Below are 21,853 nucleotides of genomic sequence, written 5' to 3' on the forward strand. Positions count from 1 at the left end.
GAGAAAATGGGGTCAGAGGCGCCGCTGGCCTAAGTGTGACTGGCACCTGAATCTGCAGAGAGTCTAAACCGATTGCTTGGACAGGTGTGAACTGCCCCAAGTGTGACCAGTGCCTGGGGTGTAACTGACACTGCCTGAGTCTGCAGAGAGCCTGAGCCGATCGCAGGGAGTGGTGTGAACTGCCCCGAGTCTAACTGAGGAAGGAAAGTTTGCCGGAGACAGAGATTTTTAAGGCCAGAAGGGGACATCTGATCATCTAGTCTGACCTGTATAACCCAGGACCAAAAATGTCACCCCGTTACTGGTGCATTGTGCCCTACTAAAGCATTGTTTAGCTAAAGCATAGACAAAGGGAAGACGGGTAATTCACTGGGTTTGTTATGTCTTCACCATGCCTGCTTCTCTTCACGTTACACCTCCCAGCTGTGGGGGGGTTAAGTTATTGCCACAGGAACAATAACTTGTTTGGCTAAAGATCTTCCAGAAAGGCAGCCATTTTGCCCAGGGCTAATCTGCCACTGCAGGCAGGCAAGGTAAGAAAAACACTGCTTGAGAATGTCTGAGCGTTTGTTTGATGGATAGTGACTCGGAAGGTTTTGATGTGGGACGTTGACAACGGGTGTGTTAACTTTGAATTTCAGTGGCTGCAGGTGTTAAATAATAGTGTTTGTCTCCCCTTGCTTGCACCCCCAGCATTGTGCACAAGTGTGAAAATTTAAATCAATGATAAGAAAAAAAAGCTTTAAAAATCACCATTGCTGTTCTCCATCGAAATGACGGAAACATAAAAACTGAATTCTGCGAGGGGTACTCCTTTCTAATTTGAATGTGTCGGGCTTTCATTTCCAGCCGTTGGTTCATGTTCTGCCTTTCTCCGCTCATGAAAAAGCTCTTCAGTACCTGGGATTTTCTCCCTGGGAAGGTGTTTATACACTCGATCAAGTCACTTCTCAATTTTCTTTTTGGGAAGTTCTGCAGATTTAAGTCTGTCACCGAAAGCATTTTCTCCAGCCAGCAAATCTTTTTTTGGTTCTCTTCTATGCACCCCTTCCAATTTGCTTGAAACAATTGCTCAGGGATGGGGGGAGGGTTGCTCGATGTGGTGTTGACTCTGAAACCTACTGATATATAGTTAAGTGTCATCATTATTGAGTCTTAATGATTCATAGATTCCAAGGACCATTGTGGTCATCTGGTGTGACACCTCCTTGATGACACAGGCCAGAGAATGGCCCCCAAATAATTCCCAGCCTGTTAAATATTCCCCATGTAGCTATGGATTGAGAGCAAGTCACCCCTTAACCCTCTTTGTTAAGTTAACTAGACAGACTCCAGGAACTCAGTCACTCTAATGCTGGTGGGTTTTAGCAGCAACACGATTTTAAATGGGCCTCCCACCACAGCTGCTCCGGGGCAGCGAAGTTTTGTCAGAAGAAATATCTGGGCCGCCCTAAAGGCAAATGAGCTAATTAATAAACAGCAGGCGAGTTGGAATAAACAGCAAGTGTAACTGGGAGTTGCGGGTGCAGAAAATGAGTGAGAAACCCAGCAATCGAGGCCCGGGGAGCCCCAGCTGTGCCCCACTTTGACCAGAGATTCAGTGGGGCTCAAAGCAGTAGAATGAGCTTTTTCTGGGGAGCCTGGGACATGCAGCGAGCATGCCCAGCCTCAGCTCCTCACCCCAGTGAGTTCTTGGGGCCTGTTTCAGCTCCACCCGGCCCCATAGCTTGGCTCACGGGGGGCAGGGAGGGGGCTCAGCCACCCCAATCCTGGCATGCCCATGTTTTCCTCAGTCCCTGTTCTCTGCCTCTTCCTACTGTCCTGTCCTTCTCCTCCATCTCCCTATCCCCCTGCAGCCCTGTACCCATCCCCCTGCCACTTACTGTGCCTGAACCCCCTTTCCCCAGTGCCCCTCCCAGCAAGTGTTTCCCCCCCAGAATAAACAAAACAAAAAGACCCCCCCTGACAGAGACAGATTTTAGCACCCCAAGCCAGATCCATGGGGTATCTGGCTGGCTGGGGGCAGGGGTGTGTGTGGGGCAAGATGGATGGAGGGGTGTGTGGAGGTGGATGGGGGGGTGGATGGATGAGGGCTGGAGGGGGGGGTGTGGCTGCAGGCGTGTGGGGGGAGGGATGGATGGAAGGGTGCAGGGGGATGCAGGCAAGTGAGGGGCACATACATGGAGAGGGCGTGGGAGGGAGGGGGGGTGGGCAGCTCAGGGGGCGCACACAAACACACCCACCAGCTGGCCAAGCTATGCCATTTGCTCCCTCCCGCCTCCCCACTTGCCCCCGATCCAACCCTCTTCCCTGCCCCGATCCAGACACCAGGCAGCTGTTTCCATTGGCTTTTATTAGAAAACCCTGGGTTGGACAATTTCACGGGCTCCCCTCGATCCCCCTCCCATCGCTGCCCCCCGGCCCGGCCTTCCCATTAACCCGCGGCGCCCCTACTCCCCCCGGCTCCGGCACCCAGCAAACGGGGCAAGCGAGAAATAACTACGACAGATAGCCCCAGTGCTCCGCCGACCCACTCTCCTGTTCGCCTGGGCATGCTGCACCCTCTGGTGGCAAGAGTGGGATACTGCACACAGCTGCCCTCTGGTGCCAGCGGTGGGATACGGTAGGGCGTAAAGTGCATTGGCGCAGCATGGCAGGTGTCATTGCAGGGCCCATGCCAGAGCCAGGGTCCAAGTCAGGAAGGCCGGCAGGGGGCCTGACAGGGCCCCACTGCAGAGACACTGGCCACCTCCAGGCTTCCCGCTCCCGCCCCGTGGCCCTGGGGCCGGAGATGCAGTGGGGGAGCCCTGGCAGTACATCCAGTCCTGGGGGGCTGACCTGGGGTACCCGCTCTCAGCCTCCACGCTGCCCCCCAGAAAGCGCCAGTACTGGGTGCCCTTGAAAAAGTACGTGCTTCCTGCAGAGGAGAGAGAGAGAGAGATGAGAACCAGGGCACTCGCTGCAGGGGTGACTTTAGATGGGTGGCCCCGCAATACCGCTCTGTGCCACAAGAGGGAGCTGGACACCAGTCAGCACAGCTCTGTGTTGGCAAAGGAGGCCCGCCTGAGAAGCAGCGTTAGCCTGGGGAACTGCCCGCCGCTGGGAATGCCACCTACCATCATTCCAGCTGATGATGTCATCCAGCCCAGGGGGCACCCCCTTCCAGAGGGTCAGCGATCTGGGGTACCCGGGCTCCACGTTTCCGGCTCGGTCGTCGAAGCGCCAGTAGTGGGAGTTCTCGAAGAAGTAGGTCTTGCCATTGTGCCCCCAGACGAAGGCTGCCTCCACCGTGACCCCCGGGGGCAGCCCCAGGTCGGTGATGGGGTGGGGAGACCCTGGATCCACCCGGGTGTCAGTGAAGACCCAGAATTGCTGCCCTGTAGAGAGGGTGGAGAGTCAGTATGGAGGGTGGCAGAGTGGGGGGCAGGCTGGGGAGTCAAGTTGGGGGGGTTATTAGGTGCAGAAGGGCATGCTGGGGGTGGTTATGGGGTCCAGTGTTCTGTGGGGCAAGCTGGGGGGTTTGTGGGAGGTCAGGCTGTGGGGGGGTCTGACACTCTGTCTCAAAACAGCACCCTGGGAACCCCCCCTCTTCATCACTGTGATGTGAGGATGCCGGGGGTGGTACAAAGCCTGCCTTGTGAAGGATGGTTTGAAAAGTCTTGATCTGTGGCACATTAGCACCCGGTTGGGTTGTGTGAGCTGTCCCTGGGTGGGGAGTTCGGAAGTTTTTCTCCGTGTGTGTGGGACTGAAATATGTTGTGAGGTTGGGAACCCCCACAACCAGCCTTTCAGTACCGACAAAAGAGCCCCTGTCTCTGCCCAGACGGGTGTTGACGGCCCCTCAACAGGAATCTGCTCTCGCAGGGACTCCCTGGAGAGGCCATGGACCCAACAGGGGCTGCTCAAGCCCGAGTCCCCGCCAGGATCTTTCTAGCAGCTGGAAGAAAGTATAAAGGAGGGACGGAGACATCACCACTTGGCCTCTCTCCTTCCCCATCTGAACCCCTGGAAGATGGGCTGGAAGACACAGACTTTGAACTGGGGAGACTGGTCCCAGGCGGGAAGGGAATCCAGCCGGCGTATTTGTCACGGAGTCCCTGGGTGATGCTCTGGAGCTGCTCCCCATGAAGCCAGTCAGGAGTCTGGGGAAGTCTCCTTTCTGTGAGCAGCCTGTCTTCAGGACACACAGCTCCCACAGCTTCCACCTTCCTGGGTCTGACCTCGGAGCATTCAGCATCCTCTGCCCCTCCGTGCGCTTCCCACAGCGAGTCCGCTCAGGCGGGGTCCTAGGGAAGCCAAAGGGTCCTGCCCCCCAACTTCGCAGTCAGACGGGACTCTCAGCCAGCCAGTAAAACAGAAGGTTTATTAGACGACAGGAACATGGTCTAACACAGAGCTTGTAGGTGCAGAGAACAGGACCCCTCAGCTGGATCCATTTGGGGGGCAGTGAGCCAGACAACCACGTCTGCACTTCACTCCATGTCCCAGCCAGCCCCAAACTGAAACCCCCTCCAGCCCCTCCTCCTCTGGGCTTTGTTCCTTTCCTGGGCCAGGAGAATCATAGAATCATAGAATATCAGGGTTGGAAGGGACCCCAGAAGGTCATCTAGTCCAACCCCCTGCTCGAAGCAGGACCAATTCCCAGTTAAATCATCCCAGCCAGGGCTTTGTCAAGCCTGACCTTAAAAACCTCTAAGGAAGGAGATTCTACCACCTCCCTAGGTAACGCATTCCAGTGTTTCACCACCCTCATAGTGAAAAAGTTTTTCCTAATATCCAATCTAAACCTCTCCCACTGCAACTTGAGACCATTACTCCTCGTTCTGTCATCTGCTACCATTGAGAACAGTCTAGAGCCATCCTCTTTGGAACCCCCTTTCAGGTAGTTGAAAGCAGCTATCAAATCCCCCCTCATTCTTCTCTTCTGCAGGCTAAACAATCCCAGCTCCCTCAGCCTCTCCTCATAACTCATGTGTTCCAGTCCCCTAATCATTTTTGTTGCCCTTCGCTGGACTCTCTCCAATTTATCCACATCCTTCTTGTAGTGTGGGGTCCAAAACTGGACACAGTACTCCAGATGAGGCCTCACCAATGTCGAATAGAGGGGAACGATCACGTCCCTCGATCTGCTCGCTATGCCCCTACTTATACATCCCAAAATGCCATTGGCCTTCTTGGCAACAAGGGCACACTGCTGACTCCTATCCAGCTTCTCGTCCACTGTCACCCCTAGGTCCTTTTCCGCAGAACTGCTGCCTAGCCATTCGGTCCCTAGTCTGTAGCTGTGCATTGGGTTCTTCCGTCCTAAGTGCAGGACCCTGCACTTATCCTTATTGAACCTCATCAGATTCCTTTTGGCCCAATCCTCCAATTTGTCTAGGTCCTTCTGTATCCTATCCCTCCCCTCCAGCGTATCTACCACTCCTCCCAGTTTAGTATCATCCGCAAATTTGCTGAGAGTGCAATCCACACCATCCTCCAGATCATTTATGAAGATATTGAATAAAACCGGCCCCAGGACCGACCCCTGGGGCACTCCACTTGACACCGGCTGCCAACTAGACATGGAGCCATTGATCACTACCCGTTGAGCCCGACAATCTAGCCAACTTTCTACTCACCTTATAGTGCATTCATCCAGCCCATACTTCCTTAACTTGCTGACAAGAATACTGTGGGAGACCGTGTCAAAAGCTTTGCTAAAGTCAAGAAACAATACATCCACTGCTTTCCCTTCATCCACAGAACCAGTAATCTCATCATAAAAGGCGATTAGATTAGTCAGGCATGACCTTCCCTTGGTGAATCCATGCTGGCTGTTCCTGATCACTTTCCTCTCATGCAAGTGCTTCAGGATTGATTCTTTGAGGACCTGCTCCATGATTTTTCCAGGGACTGAGGTGAGGCTGACTGGCCTGTAGTTCCCAGGATCCTCCTTCTTCCCTTTTTTAAAGATTGGCACTACATTAGCCTTTTTCCAGTCATCCGGGACTTCCCCGGTTCGCCACGAGTTTTCAAAGATAATGGCCAATGGCTCTGCAATCACAGCCGCCAATTCCTTCAGCACTCTCGGATGCAACTCGTCCGGCCCCATGGACTTGTGCACGTCCAGCTTTTCTAAATAGTCCCTAACCACCTCTATCTCCACAGAGGGCTGGCCATCTCTTCCCCATTTTGTGATGCCCAGCGCAGCAGTCTGGGAGCTGACCTTGTTAGTGAAAACAGAGCAGGAGGTCACCTGATTCCTTTGTTCTCCAACCCTTTAGCTCTCACCTTGCAGGGGGGAAGGGCCCAGGCCATCAGTGGCCAGGAAACAGGGTGTCGGCCATTCTCTGTGTCCAGACCCCTGCACACACCTGCCCTCTAGGGCTCTGCAATGATCATACACCCTTACCCCACCACTAGATGCTTAAGAACTGCCTAGGGGAAACTGAGGCACCCCCACAATATTCGAAGGAAACATTAAGAACAGTCCCACTTCGTCACATCTCTCCCCCCTTCGAGACCGAACTGAGCAGGGTCACTTTACCCGGTGACCTGGGGAAGTTCGAAGCCACCAACGTTCCCATGGATGCCCCAGCATCTCTCCCATTCCTTGGCAGGAGTTACACCAGGCCCTTCCAGTTTCACGCCCTCCCTTAGGTCGGGGGTGGTCGATAGCACTCACAGGCCGCATGTGGGAAGGTTTATGTGGCCCGTGCCCTTTGGCCACCCCAAAACCCCAGGGGGTCAAACTGGGATTGGGTCTTCTCCCCAACAAGCTGGCCAAACACAGCCACTTGGTTATAGGACTGTTTATCTTTCTTAGCAGCTTTCACTTCATCTGAGACCTTCTCAAAGCTCTCCACACTGGATCTTTCAACAGGAAAGTCAGTGGATCCATTCACAACAGAAAATTTCTGGCTGTTAGGAACTGAAACTTTCTGGATTAAATCACTTTCACCCCCTTCAGTGGCAGTCAACTGCTTGCAAAGACTCCATGAGGATTCCTTTCCCTAGGGCTTTTCTATGCAACAATTCACCCCTCCCAGAAATTCTGCTCTTACCCTCTTCACCGAGGGCTTGCTCTAGAGGAACACTTTCCTGAGCAACAACAGACTCTTTCTGGGTCTCCCTTACATCCAGAATCACCTCTGGCCCATCCGGCGGATTCCTACACAATCCTCTTTCAGGCAAACTTACAGACTTCCTAGATAAAAGGTTAGAAGCATTCTCCTTCCCTTTGCCACACACAAGTTCAGGAATCTTTTCCTTCTTGCTACAGGTTTCCACACCCTCAGTAGGTAACACAATCACACACTTTCATGCTCTCCTTGTGCCCTGGCTAGGATCTCACCCTGATTAGACAGAGTTGCTCCACCCTTTCCAACAACACACTAGCAACAGGCAAAATACAAGCACCAGAATTGTCTGGGCTCTGGGATTTTACATAGACCCTAACTGGATGTGACCTAGTTACAGGGCCATTCTCCCGAGCAGACACAAACTTAGGACCCTTCCCTTCCTGGGCTTTAGTTGAATCCAGAACCAGCTCTGAGACAACTGCACGACCCTCAACCATCACAGGCTGAAAGGCCCCTTCTGTCTGCTCCACAGACCAAGAAGAGCCGGACACACTTTCTCCTTTCCCAGACACACAGCTTGGGATCTCATTCCCTTTGTCCCAGCACACAAGGCTGGTCACAGACAACTGCTTGGAGATCAGGGTAGCTCCCTCCATAGGCAAGTCAATACCCCTGACAGACACAGGCACGTTTCCTTCACTGTCACAATTCTCCACCCAGCTAACAGGTAAGGTCCAGGGACACTCATCTTCCACTCTCCTCGCCTTCCCACCCTGCTGACTAGACACAGCCATCAGCTCACAAGGCTGCCTGGGCTCATCCAGACTTTCCTTACCAAGCACCTTGCCACTCCCCACAGATCCCCTGCCCTGCCTGTGTCTCCCCCCACTCAGCTGGGGTCTCAGCCCCCCCCTTGCTCAGCGCTGCCCTGGCTGTCCCAGTGGGGTAGGCAGGGAGCTCCCTGCTTTCCTCACAGCATCAGAGCCAGCGTGAGCCCCCTGAGCCCCCTCTCCGGTGTGCAAGGGGGGCGGGGAGCATCTCTCTGTCCCACCCAGCCCCAGGGGTCTGGTTACAGGCAGGCAGGTAGCCTGAGCCTAGCCGCTCCTCCCCCCTGCCAGCCAGGTCATCTGCATTTTCACTGACCATTTCCCTCTGCACGGATTGGTTCCCTGGATTCAAATTCAAACCCTTGGCCGTTACAGGAGCAGGGCCTGGATCCTGTCCCAAAGAGACACAGTCACCAACAACAGGGTCTCGCAGCTCGTATCCTGGAGAACCCAAACGACCAGCCAGCCCCACCCCTCCTGGGTCTGCACAGGGATCTGGGCCATAGGCAGGGCGAGGGGCTTCGTCCCTGGGACCCTCACCCAGCTCACCCAGCCCCTCAGCATCTGAGGCTGCACCACCCAGGGCCTGACACCAGTTCTCTCTGTCCCAGGATCTCGCCACCCCAGGAACGTCTCCCCATTGACCATCACCTTCCGCTCCCCCGGGGGTCCGAGGGGCCTGGCCCCAGGAAACTCCACACAGACATACAGGTTGGGGTCAGGAGTGGGAGCCTGTCCACCGCCCCACCCATCTGGCTGATGGAGTCTGTGGCCTTGGGACCCAGCAAGGGAGCTAGACACCGGGGCTTTTCCACATCCCCGCCACCCCCCTTAACCAGGGGCAGCGATTTAGTCTCGAGGCTCCCTGCGGAACTGGCACCCCGGGGTCTATCCCCACTCACCCCGGAGGGTCCCCTAGGCCTCTCCGCTCCCCCACCGCCAGTTCATGCTGCTGCTGCTTCTGCAGCTCTTTCTCGGGCTCTCGCTGTCTCTCACAGTCCTCTCGCTCTCTCAGACTCAGCTCCAATCCCGTCCATCTCCGATCCCCCGGTGGGGAACCCGATCGTGAAGACCCTCGTCTGGTCGGGGACAGGAGTCTTGGGGATGCCTGGCTCCCACTCCTGCTGCTCCCAGATCCTGCTATCGCCCCATTTGGGGTCAGGAATCTGTCCCTGAGAGCGGTCATCCTCCTCCAGCTGCACGATTAACTCTGCTTTGGTGAACTTTCCAACGCTCAACCCTCTCTTTCTGTACAGGGTTACAATGTCCTTCTTAAGGAGACGGTGACAGGCCATCACTCCGCTCCTCCCAAGTTGTTGTGGACTCACAGGCCTGTGTGCTCTCAGCTCCCCACGGTTTCCAGGGAGAACCCCTCGTGTGCCAGCCCTTCTCGAGGTCACCCCTCTTTGCCAGGGTCGAGCTGCAGACTCCTCCGCCCCTGGGACCGCTCGCTGCAATCCCCAGGGGAACCCTGTTACTGCAAATGTCCTTCTCTCTGGTCACACACTCCCAGGGGTTAACCGCCCCTGAAACCGCTCTTCTCTGAGCCTTCAGCAGGCCTGGTCCCCGTCAATCCCCCTTCGTGTTACTGCTCCCCAGTCACTTACTGCAGGAAGCGCCGTCCACGGGGTGCAGTACATCCCACCGCTGCCACCAGTTGTCACGGAGTCCCCGGGCGATGCTCTGGAACTGCTCCCTACGAAGCCAGTCAGGACTCTGGGGCAGTTGCCTTTCTGTGAGCAGCCTGTCTGCAGGACACACAGCTCACCCAGCTTCCCCCTTCCTGGGTCTGACCTCGGAGCATTCAGCGTCCTCTGCCTCTCCGTGCGCTTCCCCCACTGAGTCCGCCCAGGTGGGGTCCTGGGGAAGCCAGAGGGTCCTGCCCCCCAACTCCGCAGTCAGACAGGACTCTCAGCCAGCCAGTAAAACAGAGGTTTATTAGACGACAGGAACATGATCTAAAACAGAGCTTGTAGGTGCAGAGAACAGGACCCCTCAGCTGGGTCCATTTTGGGGGGCGGTGAGCCAGACAACCACGTCTGCACTTCACTCCATGTCTCCAGCCAGCCCCAAACTGAAACTCCCTCCAGCCCCTCCTCCTCTGGGCTTTGTCCCTTTCCCTGGCCAGGAGGGCACCCGATTCCTTTGTTCTCCAACCCTTTAGCTCTCACCTTGCAGGGGGGAAGGGCCAGGACATCAGGTGCCAGGAAACAGGGTGTCGGCCATTCTCTGTGTCCAGACCCCTGTACACACCTGCCCTTTAGGGCTCTGCAATGATCATACAACCTTACCCCACCACCTAGATACTTAAGAACTGCCTAGGGGAAACTGAGGCACCCCCACACTATTCAGAGGAAACATTAAGAACAGTCCCACTTCGTCACAGTATTGACAACTGTGAGCTGCCTGGACCATCCTCTAGGGTGGGAGACGACTTGAGTGAAATCTTGCTTAGTCTGTGGCATTTAGACGTCGAGTTTATTCTTACGTAACCGAGTCTGAGCTCTGCGCCTGAGCCGTCCCATCTCTTAAAAACCTGTCTTCCTGTCGTGACTAAACCTGTTTGATGTTTTACCTAGAACAGTGGTTTGGGGTTGAAATGCTCAGGGGAATCTCGGCTCCGGTTACAAAGGCTGGTGCGCGTCCCCTTTCCTCTGAGGAACTAATTAACGAGCTTGCAGTGGCCGAAGAGTCTGCAGCAGCGTCAGACGGTATATCTCTGGGGTGCAAGGCTGGGGGTTTGGCTGGTGCTGCTCTCGGGAGCATTCATGCAGTTTAGCTGGGTGTGGGTCTCCGCATGTGGACGGCTGAGTGATCGCAGCGCCTGGAGGGGTTTGCTGCGTGTCACTGGCAGGGCGTTGTGAGAGACAGCCCAGGCTGGAGAGTTCGGGGCCCCGGCTGTCCCACAGCCCCAGGCTGCACCCCGGGGGTCCCGGCCCAGTGGGGTGAAACACACAGCTTGCACTCAGCCAGACTTGCACTTCGTACACTGGTGTGGAGATTTGAGGTGAGGCTTTGAGTGCGGTGGCTGAGACCAGCCAAGAGCCGGTTGCCAGTTGGTTATTCTCAGTTTGCTGCTTTCGGGACCAGGAAGGAGGAACAGAAAGAGACGCGCGAGGGGGAGGCCGTTTCCAGTTCAGCGCTGCACAAACCGCACGGAGGAGCAAGAACCTGAGCAAACCTGGGAGCTGCAGCAGCTGGAGGTCGGGGCTTCCCAGCGAGCCTCGAAGAAGGAAGCAGAAAAGGCCAAAGGGGAAGCCGTGCACAGCGCCGGGACGAGGGGCCCAGGAACAAGCCGAGGTGTTGGCCGGTCAGAGGCCCTGCAGCAGACAGAGGGAGTGGCACTTCACCAGGCAACAGAGCCAGGGCAGCAGGTTTGTATCAATTGTGATGGTGTCCGGAACGGGTCCAAGTCCCGCCACCCCCCCACCTGCCTAAGGCTCTGGGAAGGGGTTTGGGGTGCTGGGTGCGGGCTCTGGGAAGGGGTTTGGGGTGCTGGGTGCAGGCTCTGGGAAGGGGTTTGGGGTGCTGGGTGCAGGCTCTGGGCTGGGGCAGGGGGTTGGGGTGCAGGAGGGGGTGCGGGAGGGGGTTTGCGGTGCTGGGTGCAGGCTCTGGGCAGGGGCAGGGGCAGGGGTTTGGGGTGCAGAGGTATAACAGAAAATCTGTGCAAGGGCCTTCTCTGATGAGGATAGTCTGAGGCCCTGTTTTAGGGTGACCAGATGTCCCGATTTTATAGGGACAGTCCCAATTTTTGGGTCTTTGTCTTATATAGACTCCTATTACCCCCCACCCCATCCCGATTTTTCACATTTGCCGTCTGGTCACCCTACCCTGTTCTTAGGCTCAGGCCTCTGGCTAAGCAGCAGGGGCAGCCATAAGCTGGGACGCGAACGGTCACATCCTCACGTCCCAGACTGGTCATGCTGAAATAAGGGGCTACTGGGCTGTTAGGATACGGTCCTGTCCCGAGAGTGCTCATCACCACCAGACAAAGATAGTTAAAGAAAACTTAGGTTGACAGCACCCAGTCTGGCAAGAACTCACTTCTCAATAGTTGTGGGTGCGAAACCCTCATTCCTGTCTGGTTTATCTTTCTGGCCCCCACTTGTCTATTGCTAATCTGTCTGGTTCCCTAATTGTTTCGGTCTGCTATAGGGGTAAGTTAATTAGGGTAGTGGGATATAATTGGTTAGAGAATTATGTTACAATATGTTAGGATGGGTTAGGTAAATTTCAGTAGAATGATTGGTTAAGGTACAGCTGAGAATACTACTATATAAATTAGAGGCAAACAGGAAGTAAGTTGGGAGTCGAAAATAAGGACAAAGGAACTTGGATTTAAGCTTGCTGGAAGTTCATCCCAACAAACATTGAATTGTTTGCACCTTCGGACTTCGGGTAGAGTTGCTCTCTGTTCACACGAGAAGGACCAGGGAAGCGGGAGAGAGAAGGAATAAGCTGTCTAAGTACAGGAATGCCTCCTCACTGGTCGCTTGGGAGAGGATGCCCAGGACAGAGTGGCTGGTTCAGCATCTGTGCACGCAGCCTGGGACCTGGGAACGGTGTAACCGACCTCCTGGAGGGGAGCAGTCAGGCGGCTGACCTCTCTGGGACAGAGAAAGGGGGTGACAGAGGATACCCCGATCCAGGTCTTCAGGCTGCTGCTCCTGATAGGCTTTTGGAGAGTAACTGTGTCTCTGTAAACCACGGTGCAGCTCCCACGCCTGTGACAGCCAAGGAGTCGGGTGCAGGGAGTTTCGAGGCAGTGGTTGTCTGTGGGAATGCAAGTGACCCAGCTGGCAGAGGGGAGAAGGGCTTCCCCCGGGCTGGTAAGACACAGGAGAGATGAGGGAGAGATGCCAGGAAAAGGCACCTCTGACCAAACTGATCACAGCCCTCTAGGGAGAGGAGCCAGCACTGGGTCCTTCCCCGCCCGTCCCCAAGAGGGGAGCTGGAATATGTGCATATGCATCACCCTGCGGTTGACAGACAGCTCCGCAGCGGGTTGGCCAACATGCAAAGTCCCCTGACCTCCTTCCCACACTGCACCCTAGAGCACCACAGCCCCACGGAGAGGATCGGCTGGAGAACCCACACTGAAGGGAAGAAACCCAGGAACGGAACACACGCTGAGGTTCATGGAGGCGTTCAAAGACACGATGGGTATTGAGCAAACCACACCGTCTAAACAGAAGGCACGATCTGACCAAGACACTAGCGAAGACTGACCTGTGATCAAGAGTTTAGTTAACACGGCTACACAGATGTTCTCTAGCCGCCCAGGGAAGACACACTTACTAACTGGTGAGATCACTGGAGAGGAGCCACAACGTGTTCACAGACTTTGCAAGGGCGTCTGTGGGTAATACCACAAGGTTTAGCGATGCTTGGGAGTGGCACGGTCAGACCCTAAAGTGGACCTTGGGCCCACAGCTGCTGCATTAGTCAGTGATTCACACTCCTGCAGAGGGCGGAGGTGTGACACTCTGTGTCTTAAAACACCAGGCTGGGAACCCACTCTGTGTTCATCACTGTGATGTGAGGATGCCGGGGGTGGTACAAAGCCTGCCTTGTGAAGGATGGTTTGAAAAGTCTTGATCTGTGGCACATTAGCACCCGGTTGGGTTGTGTGAGCTGTCCCTGGGTGGGGAGTTCGGAAGTTTTTCTCCGTGTGTGTGGGACTGAAATATGTTGTGAGGTTGGGAACCCCCACAACCAGCCTTTCAGTACCGACAAAAGAGCCCCTGTCTCTGGCCAGAAGGGTGTTGACGGCCCCTCAACAGGAATCTGCTCTCGCAGGGACTCCCTGGAGAGGTCATGGACCCAACAGGGGCTGCTCAAGCCCGAGTCCCAACCAGGATCTTTCTAGCAGCTGGAAGAAAGTATAAAGGAGGGACGGAGACATCACCACTTGGCCTCTCTCCTTCCCCATCTGAACCCCTGGAAGATGGGCTGGAAGACACAGACTTTGAACTGGGGAGACTGGTCCCAGGCGGGAAGGGAATCCAGCCGGCGTATTGACAACTGTGAGCTGCCTGGACCATCCTCTAGGGTGGGAGACGACTTGAGTGACATCTTGCTTAGTCTGTGGCATTTAGACGTCGAGTTTATTCTTACGTAACCGAGTCTGAGCTCTGCGCCTGAGCCGTCCCATCTCTTAAAAACCTGTCTTCCTGTCGTGACTAAACCTGTTTGATGTTTTACCTAGAACAGTGGTTTGGGGTTGAAATGCTCAGGGGAATCTCGGCTCCGGTTACAAAGGCTGGTGCGTGTCCCCTTTCCCCTGAGGAAGTGGCGAACTCAGGGAGTCGAGCTCAGTGGCAGGCGGAATATTTCTGGGGGGCAAGGCTGGGGGGATTTGGCTGGTGCCTTTGTGTGTGATCCGTGAGTGGCTCTGGGAGCATTCATGCCATCGAGCTGGATGTTGGGGCTCCACATGCGGACGGCTGAGTGATCGCAGCACCCGGAGGGGTTTGCTGCATGTCACTGGCAGGGCGTTGTGAGAGACTGCCCAGGCTGCAGAGTTAGCGGTACCCCAGTTCCAGGCTGCACCCTGGGGATCCCGTCATGGGGGGGCGCTATGGGTGCTCATATGCAGGGCAGGTTGGGAGCTATGGGGTGCAGTGGAGCAGGCTGGGGGGGCTATAGGGTCAGGCTATGAGGGTTATGGGGTGCAGCGTTACAGTGTGGGGCAGGCTGTGCGGTCATATGGGTCAGGCTGGAGATACACGGGGGTTGAGGTATAATGTGGGGGTCACCCCCCCTCACCAATGAAGAAGACGATCTTGCTGTCGTTACTCCGCTCATAGACGGCATCGATTGTCCCAAAATCCAGGGGGAGCCCCATCCAGAAGCGTTGGGTCTGCGCTGGCTCCAGGGAAACCAGGTTACGGGCTGGCTGCATCCTCCAGAAATGCTTCCCTGTCAGGGAAAGGGGACCCAGACATTGGGGGGGGCAGAAATGAGCCCCCTCAACCCTCCCACTGCCCAAAGGGCTCAGAAAGCAGTGTTAGCATATGGAACTCCACGCTACATGAATTTGGACATTAAAGTGAACTTAGCCTGCGGGACACCCCTCCAGAGCAACCTCCCATTGAGGGGCTGTTATCTTGGCAAACTCTCCCCTCCCCAAGCCTCCTCCAAGAAACAGCACCCCGCCCCCCCCCCCCGGACTGTGATGAAATGTCCTTAATCTGCAGAACTTCCCCCCCCCAGGAAATGTACAGAGAGCTGCAAGAATGTTAACCACAAATTCGCAGCAATGTTTTTCACTTCTTGCCCCGGGAAGGTGGACTGTGACCAACAAAAAACACACACACCTGTAATTAGCCCAACTCCCCATGACGCCAAGAAATGTGCCCTAATTAGGCTGTGCAAAACCTGGGTTGTTAACCAAGAGATCAGCTTGACAGATGCCCAGAAAACAGTGTTAGCCAGTGGGAAGCCGAGCCACATCAAATTATAGCCAGATTGCCAAACTGTGCACCGCTACCCTGTGGGACTCCCCGCCTCATGAAATTATAGTGAGATTGCTACAAAAATGTGTTGTTACCCCGTGGGACTCCATGCTGCATGGGATTATAGTGAGATTGAACTGACTCCCATGCTGCCCCCTGAGAGGAGACCGGAGGGGGTGGGGGTGGCGTTAACCCACGGGACTCCCTGCCACATGAAATCAGACCACGGGGCAGGGGTGGAAGCGACTCACTCTTGAAGAAGAAAACCTCCCCGCGGATGTTGGCGATGGCGTCAAAATGGGCCTGACAGCGATCGGGGGCCAGTGGGCGGGGCCTGCGGGGACAGACAAACACAAGTGGGGTGCGCTGCATGGCCCCGGCAGGCACCGGGGAAGGAGGGAACGAGGCTCAGTGCAGTGGGGAGCGATGGGGTGAAGGAGGAGAAGGGATGTGGGGCCAGGGAGCCGATACTCACTGCCAGGTGGGTCTGTGGGGTGGCAGATCGGGGATGCGGGGCTGGGTGGGGATGGGCCGTGCCGGCGGCTCCTCTCCGGAGCGAAGTTCTCTCCTCCCTGGAGCGGGGAGAGAAGGAAGGAGTGAGCGAACGAAGGGGAAAGAACCAGCGAACCAATAAAAGGCGGAAGAACAAAGGAAGGAACGAGGCCCGGGAAGAAGGAACGAGAGAAGGAGAAAGGATCAAGGGAGGAGGAGAGGAGGACAGGGGCGGAGGGGACGGAGCAGGGCCTGGGGGGGCTGCTCACCGTACAGGGTCTGGATGCCCAGGGCGTCGTCGGGGGGCAGCTGGTAGAGGTGGGCCAGCCCCACGGGGCCCTGGTAATAGGGCATCATGATGGACTCCTTGGTGGAGGAGTGGGCCAGCCCCAGGGCGTGACCGAACTCGTGAACCGCCACGGCGAAGAGATCTGTGCCAGCACCTGGGGGGCACAGTGAAAGAGAGACACTACGCCCCCCCCGGCCCCTGCCTGGCCCACGGTGCCCCCTGCTTCCCCCCATACCATTGCCTTCCCCCACCACTACCCACCCCACGGCGTCCCCTGTCCTGCAGCAGCCCCTGCTGCCCCCCCATCCCCTACACTGTTAAGCCCCCCTTAGCACCCCCTGCCAAGCCCCCTGCTGCTCCCTGCACCACAGCACCCCCTGCTGCCTCCCCATGCCACTCTCTGCCCCACGGGGCCCCCTGCTTCCCCCCACTGCTTCCCCCGCCACTACCTGCCCTATGGCACCCCCTGCTTCCCCCCCATGCCATTCCCTGCCCCACGGGGCCCCCTGAGCTGCTACCTGCCCCTTGCCCCCCCCGCCAATCCGCCCCACTCCCTGCTGACCCTGCTGCGTGGCCTGGGGGTCGTAGACCCAGGTCTCCTCATCGTCGAAGTGGGTGTCTCCAGAGATGGGGTGCTCCCCGGGGAAGAAGGCGTGGGCCAGGGTGCTGCCCGGCCCGTCGAAGGGGTACCCGTCCTCGTGGAAGGAGCGGCTGAAATCCACCAGGATGTCGGCGTCGGCGTCGGGCGCCTCGTGGAACGTCAGGGCCGACGCGTTGCCCCAGGCCTGCAGGGCGTAGAAGAGCAGGGTGCGGACTTGGTCCCGGGGCAGGCCGGAGGCCTGGGGGTAGGAGCGGACCCTGCCGGGGAAGGGGAAGGAAACGGAGGGAATGAGAAACCGGGGGGCAGAAGACGAGACAGAGGACGAGAGGCGAACAAGGGAGTGAAGGAGAAAACGGGACGGGAGAGGAGAAAACCGGGAAAAGAACCCAGGCGTCCGGCACTCACATCCAGGTCAGCTCCTTCACGGGCCAGACGCTGCCGCTGTGGGCATAACGTTTCCGCCGGCGCATCAGCTCCGAGGTGCCGATGATGTCGGGGAGGGAGCAGCGCGGCTGGTCCATCATCGCCAGGGTCCTGTCGTCTGCAGAGAGAGCAGGGATAGAACCCAGGTGTCCGGGGTCCCAGCCCCCGCTGCTCTAACCACCAGACCCCACTCCCCTCCCAGAGCTGGGGAGAGAACCCAGGAGTCCTGGCTCCCAGACCCCACCCACTAGACCCCACTCCCCTCCCAGAGCTGGGGAGAGAACCCAGGAGTCCTGGCTCCCAGACCCCACCCACTAGACCCCACTCCCCTCCCAGAGCTGGGGAGAGAACCCAGGAGTCCTGGCTCCCAGACCCCACCCACTAGACCCCACTCCCCTCCCAGAGCTGGGGAGAGAACCCAGGAGTCCTGGCTCACAGGCCCCGCCCTGCTCTAACCCACCAGCCCCCACTCCCCTCTCAGAGCCAGGGAGAGAACCCAGGCGTCCTGCCACACCTACCCAGAATCCCCGTCGCCTGCAGTCCTGCAAATTTCTGCATCATTCTGACAGCATCTTGCAGCCCCTCCTCGGTCTGGAGTCGGGCCTGCATGGGGTCTGGGGGGGGCAGGTACCCGTAGCGGGTCAGCCAGTCCTGGCGGGGGGGAGGGGACGAATAGCAAGGAAAGGGTGAGAAGCCGGGAGCTCCCAGCTACTCCAGCCCGGCCTCTCCCAGCAGGGGGCGCTGTGGGGAGGGGCGCTGTGGGGAGGGGCGCTGTGGGGAGGGGCGCTGTGGGGGGCTCTCGCTCCCTGCACCCCACTGTCTGGTCATGGGCTCAGAGCTCCCATTGTTCAGCCAGAGGAGAGCAAAGATCAAACAGACGCCCCCTGGGTTTCTCTGCCCCCCCCCATTTCCTCTGCCTCCCCCCTGCCGGCTTGCTGCTGGATGGGGGGCGGGGAAGGGAATGGGGTGAGCTACCAGGCCCAGTTGCAATGCACAGGGGGACGGGACCTAGTAGATCCCTTCCCGGGGAGAAGGAGAACTCGGGAACCCAGGAGGTGAGTGGTGCTGGGATCCAATCGATTCCCTCCCGCAAAATCCTGCCCCAAGCGGGGTCCCTTGCACCTGGAGCTGGGATCTCCTAGATCCGTCCCCGGAAGCTGGGTACAGCTGAGAGTCGATGGATCCTCCCACCAGAGACCGTTAGATCCACCCACCGGCGGCCGATGGAGCTCAAATCCACCAGATCCCTCCCAAGGTGCACACGATATGGGAACCCAGTAGATCCTTCCCATGGTGGGTGGAGGGACCGAGTGGGTCCACACTCTGCCCCGTGCCCGAGGCAGACCCAGGATCAGGAGGTTGTTGGATCCAGTTGATCCCAGCCACAGGAAATGAGGAGGCAACTTGACCCCATGGAGATGAGCAAAAAGCAGGATCGTGTCAATTCCCTCACTGGGTCTGGGATCCGTTGGGGGCTTTCCTGGGGGGGTGCATGCAGGGTACAGGATCAAGTGGATCTTCCCCACAGAGCCAGGCAATAAGTGCTGGGATCCAGTTGATCCTGCCCATGATACAGATTGGATGGAGCTGATCCCCTTGACTATTGGACACAGAGGGGATCCCACACATGGTGGGTGGAATCAAGTAGATCCCACAAGCAGCCACCCAGCGGATCACCTAGGGCAGCAAATAAACATGGGACCAGGCAGCTCCTTCTGCGGAGGGCAGGTGGAAGCAGGATCGACTGGATCTACCTCCCCGGGGTGCCCCGCAGCTGTGGGATCCAGTCGGTCCTTTCCCGGGTGACCGGCGGAAGCAGACTGATCCTGAGGGGGATGTGGCTGCTGGGAGCGAGTCTCTCCCTGTGCAGGGTCATGGATTGGATCCTGTGGGATCTGGGATCCACTGGGTCTCTCCCAGGGGTGCGGGGGGGCAGGGGAGGAAGCAGCCAGGAGTTAATGGGGTTTCTCGCCTCCGATTCTGCCGGCGCCTGCGGTGAGGAGTAACTCGAAACCCCGGTCGATTCCCGACCCGAAGCATCAGGCAGAGAGACAGGGGTTCCCCTCCTCCACCCTACTTCCCTCCCAAAGAACCCAGGGCGTCCTGGCTCCCCTCCGCCACCCTGCTGCCCTTCCAGGGGACCCAGGCGTCCTGGCTCCCCCTCTGCTACGCTACTGCCCTTCCAGGGGACCCAGGCGTCCTGGCTCCCAGCCCCCCCTGCTCTGACCCACCAGACCCCACTCCCCTCCCAGAGCCAGGGAGAGAACCCAGGAGTCCGGGCACTCACCACTCCCTTGCTGAGGCGACTGGGTGCTGGGCCGGCCGGCTGGGCGGTGGGGGCAGGGTGGCCAGCCTCGGAGCCATAGGGCCGGGTAGCCACAGCATCGTACTGGCCGGGGTGTGGTGTGGGGGGGGGTGTCTCTCTCCACCCCACGGGGCGCTGAGGACGTGATGCTGCCCAGGCGAGCTCCTCTGCCCTATATACCAGCCCCCCCCCCCCCCGGCTCCTCCCCAGCCCCGCCCAGCCTGCATCGATCCACACACAGGAGCCCGGACTCCTGGGTTCCCTCCAAACTCCCCCCAGGCTCGGGAGTTGGGGAATTAGCTCAGCAAGTCGCAGAGCCGGCGGGGGGGGGGGGGAATGGGGGGGGGCGGGTCTGTTTCTTTCTCTCTCAGATCCCGACCCCCAATTAGCCGCTCTGCCCCCCTGGAGGAACCCCCCCCCTCCCGACCTGCTGCTTTGATCCCACCCCCTTCCTTCCCCACTAATCTCCCTCTATTTCCTCCCGTCACACCCCGGCTGCCCCCCCCAGCACCCGGCATGTGGGGTTCACATGGGGGGACCCACAGACCACGACCCTTGAAAGGAAAAGGGGTCCCCTCTGCATCATCTCCCCCAAACTCCAGTCACCTCCAAACACTCCAGACCCTAGAACTGCCCCCAGCTCCCCCAAATACCCCAGCCCCCCAGATCTGCCTCCAGCCCCCCAGCTTCCCCCAAATACCCCAGCCCCTAGAACTGCCTTCAGCCCCCCAGCTCCCCCAAATACCCCAGCACCCCAGATCTGCCTCCAGCCCCCCAGCTTCCCCTGCCCATCCCCCAATCTCCCCAATTCCTCTAGAACTTCCACAGCCTGAGCTTACCCCAAATCCCCCCCCGACTCCCCGCATTTCCCCAGCCCCCAAATCCCCCTCACTCCCATCCCAGCCCCCCCCTCCCCATCCATCCCCACACTCTGCCCCTGGCTGGGGAGCGCACCCTAAACATGGCAGAGCCAGCGGAGGGGGGAGGGGAGCCCCCAAGCTGTCTCTGGTCCCGTCCCCCACCCCACATTCAGGCCCCTTCTGCTCGGCAATTAACCCTGGCCGGGCAGATCAAAGCAGGGACCCCTCCCCCACCCTTCTGCCATCCATCTCCTTCCTCAGCCCCCACAGCCCCGGGGGCCGGAGACCACCCAGACTGTGTCCAGCGCCGGGCGAGGGGTTCCTGTGTGCCCAGCCCCCGCCAGCTGCCCCAGCGCCGGGCGAGGGGTCCCCGTGTGCCCAGCCCCCCCCTCAGCTGCCCCAGCGCCGGGCGAGGGGTCCCCGTGTGCCCAGCTCCCCCCCAGCTGCCCCAGCACCGGGAGAGGGGTCCCCGTGTGCCCAGCTCCCCCCCAGCTGCCCCAGCACCGGGAGAGGGGTCCCCGTGTGCCCAGCCCCCCCACCCCATCCCAAGGGGGGGTTGTGATGAAGTGGGACTGTTCTTAATGTTTCCTCCGAATATTGTGGGGGTGCCTCAGTTTCCCCTATCAGTTCTTAAGTCTCTAGGGGGTGGGGTAAGGGTGTATGATCGTTGCAGAGCCCTAGAGGGCAGGTGTGTGCAGGGGTCTGGACACAGGGAATGGCCGACATCCTGTTTCCTGGCAACTGATGGCCTGGGCCCTTCCCCCCTGCAAGGTGAGAGCTAAAGGGTTGGAGAACAAAGGAATCCGGTGACCACCTGGCCCAGGAAAGGGACAAAGCCCAGAGCAGGGGGGGGCTGGAGGGGAGTTTCAGTTGGGGGCTGGCTGGGACATGGAGTGAAGGGCAGACGGGGTTGTCTGGCTCACTGCCCCCCAAAATGGACCTGGCTGAGGGGGTCCCGTTCTCTGCACCTGCAAGCTCTGTGTTAGACCATGTTCCTGTCGTCTAATAAACCTCTGTTTTACTGGCTGGCTGAGAGTCACGTCTGACTGCGGAGTTGGGGGGCAGGACCCTCTGGCCCCCCCAGGACCCCCGCCTGAGCGGACTCGCTGTGGGAAGCGCCCGGAGGGGCAGAGGAGGCTGGAGGCTCCGAGGTCAGAGCCAGGAAGGTGGGAGCCGGGGTGAGCTGTGTGTCCTGCAGACAGGCTGCTCACAGAGAGGAGACTCCCCCAGAGTCCTGACTGGCTTCATGGGGAGCAGTTCCAGAGCATCGCCCGGGGACTCTGTGACAGGGGCCTCCCTGACTTCTCCAGCCCCAGGCCCCCATCCCCAGGGTCTAGGGAAGAAGGTTTCCCCAAGTCACAAGGCTGGAGGATGCAGGGAGCTCAGGGCCAACGGCTCCAAAGCGGTTACTGGGGATAAAAATAACCCCAGCCGGAGGCTGATGGGAACCAGTGAAAGGCAACGAGACCAGCCCCCCACCCCCAGCCTTGGAGCGAACCCAGGAGTCCTGGCTCCCAGACTCTGAGATAGCGCGT

At 58.3% G+C, this 21,853-nt stretch overlaps 1 protein-coding gene across 1 annotated transcript; it reads right to left on the reverse strand.

Moving 5' to 3' along the window:
• Nucleotides 1-2,434: 2,434 nt before the first annotated feature.
• Nucleotides 2,435-19,976, reverse strand: MMP25 (matrix metallopeptidase 25). The gene is given in 12 exon segments (XM_073346348.1): nt 2,435-2,917; nt 3,117-3,377; nt 14,660-14,812; nt 15,600-15,682; nt 15,824-15,920; nt 16,110-16,283; nt 16,692-16,987; nt 17,136-17,271; nt 17,672-17,804; nt 19,441-19,458; nt 19,460-19,542; nt 19,970-19,976. Coding segments are annotated over 12 exon segments (1,698 nt in total). The 3' UTR covers nt 2,435-2,660.
• Between the last annotated feature and the right edge of the window lie 1,877 nt (nt 19,977-21,853).

The sequence above is a fragment of the Lepidochelys kempii genome, chromosome 6 (assembly GCF_965140265.1).
Source record: "Lepidochelys kempii isolate rLepKem1 chromosome 6, rLepKem1.hap2, whole genome shotgun sequence".
Lineage (NCBI taxonomy): Eukaryota > Metazoa > Chordata > Testudines > Cheloniidae > Lepidochelys > Lepidochelys kempii.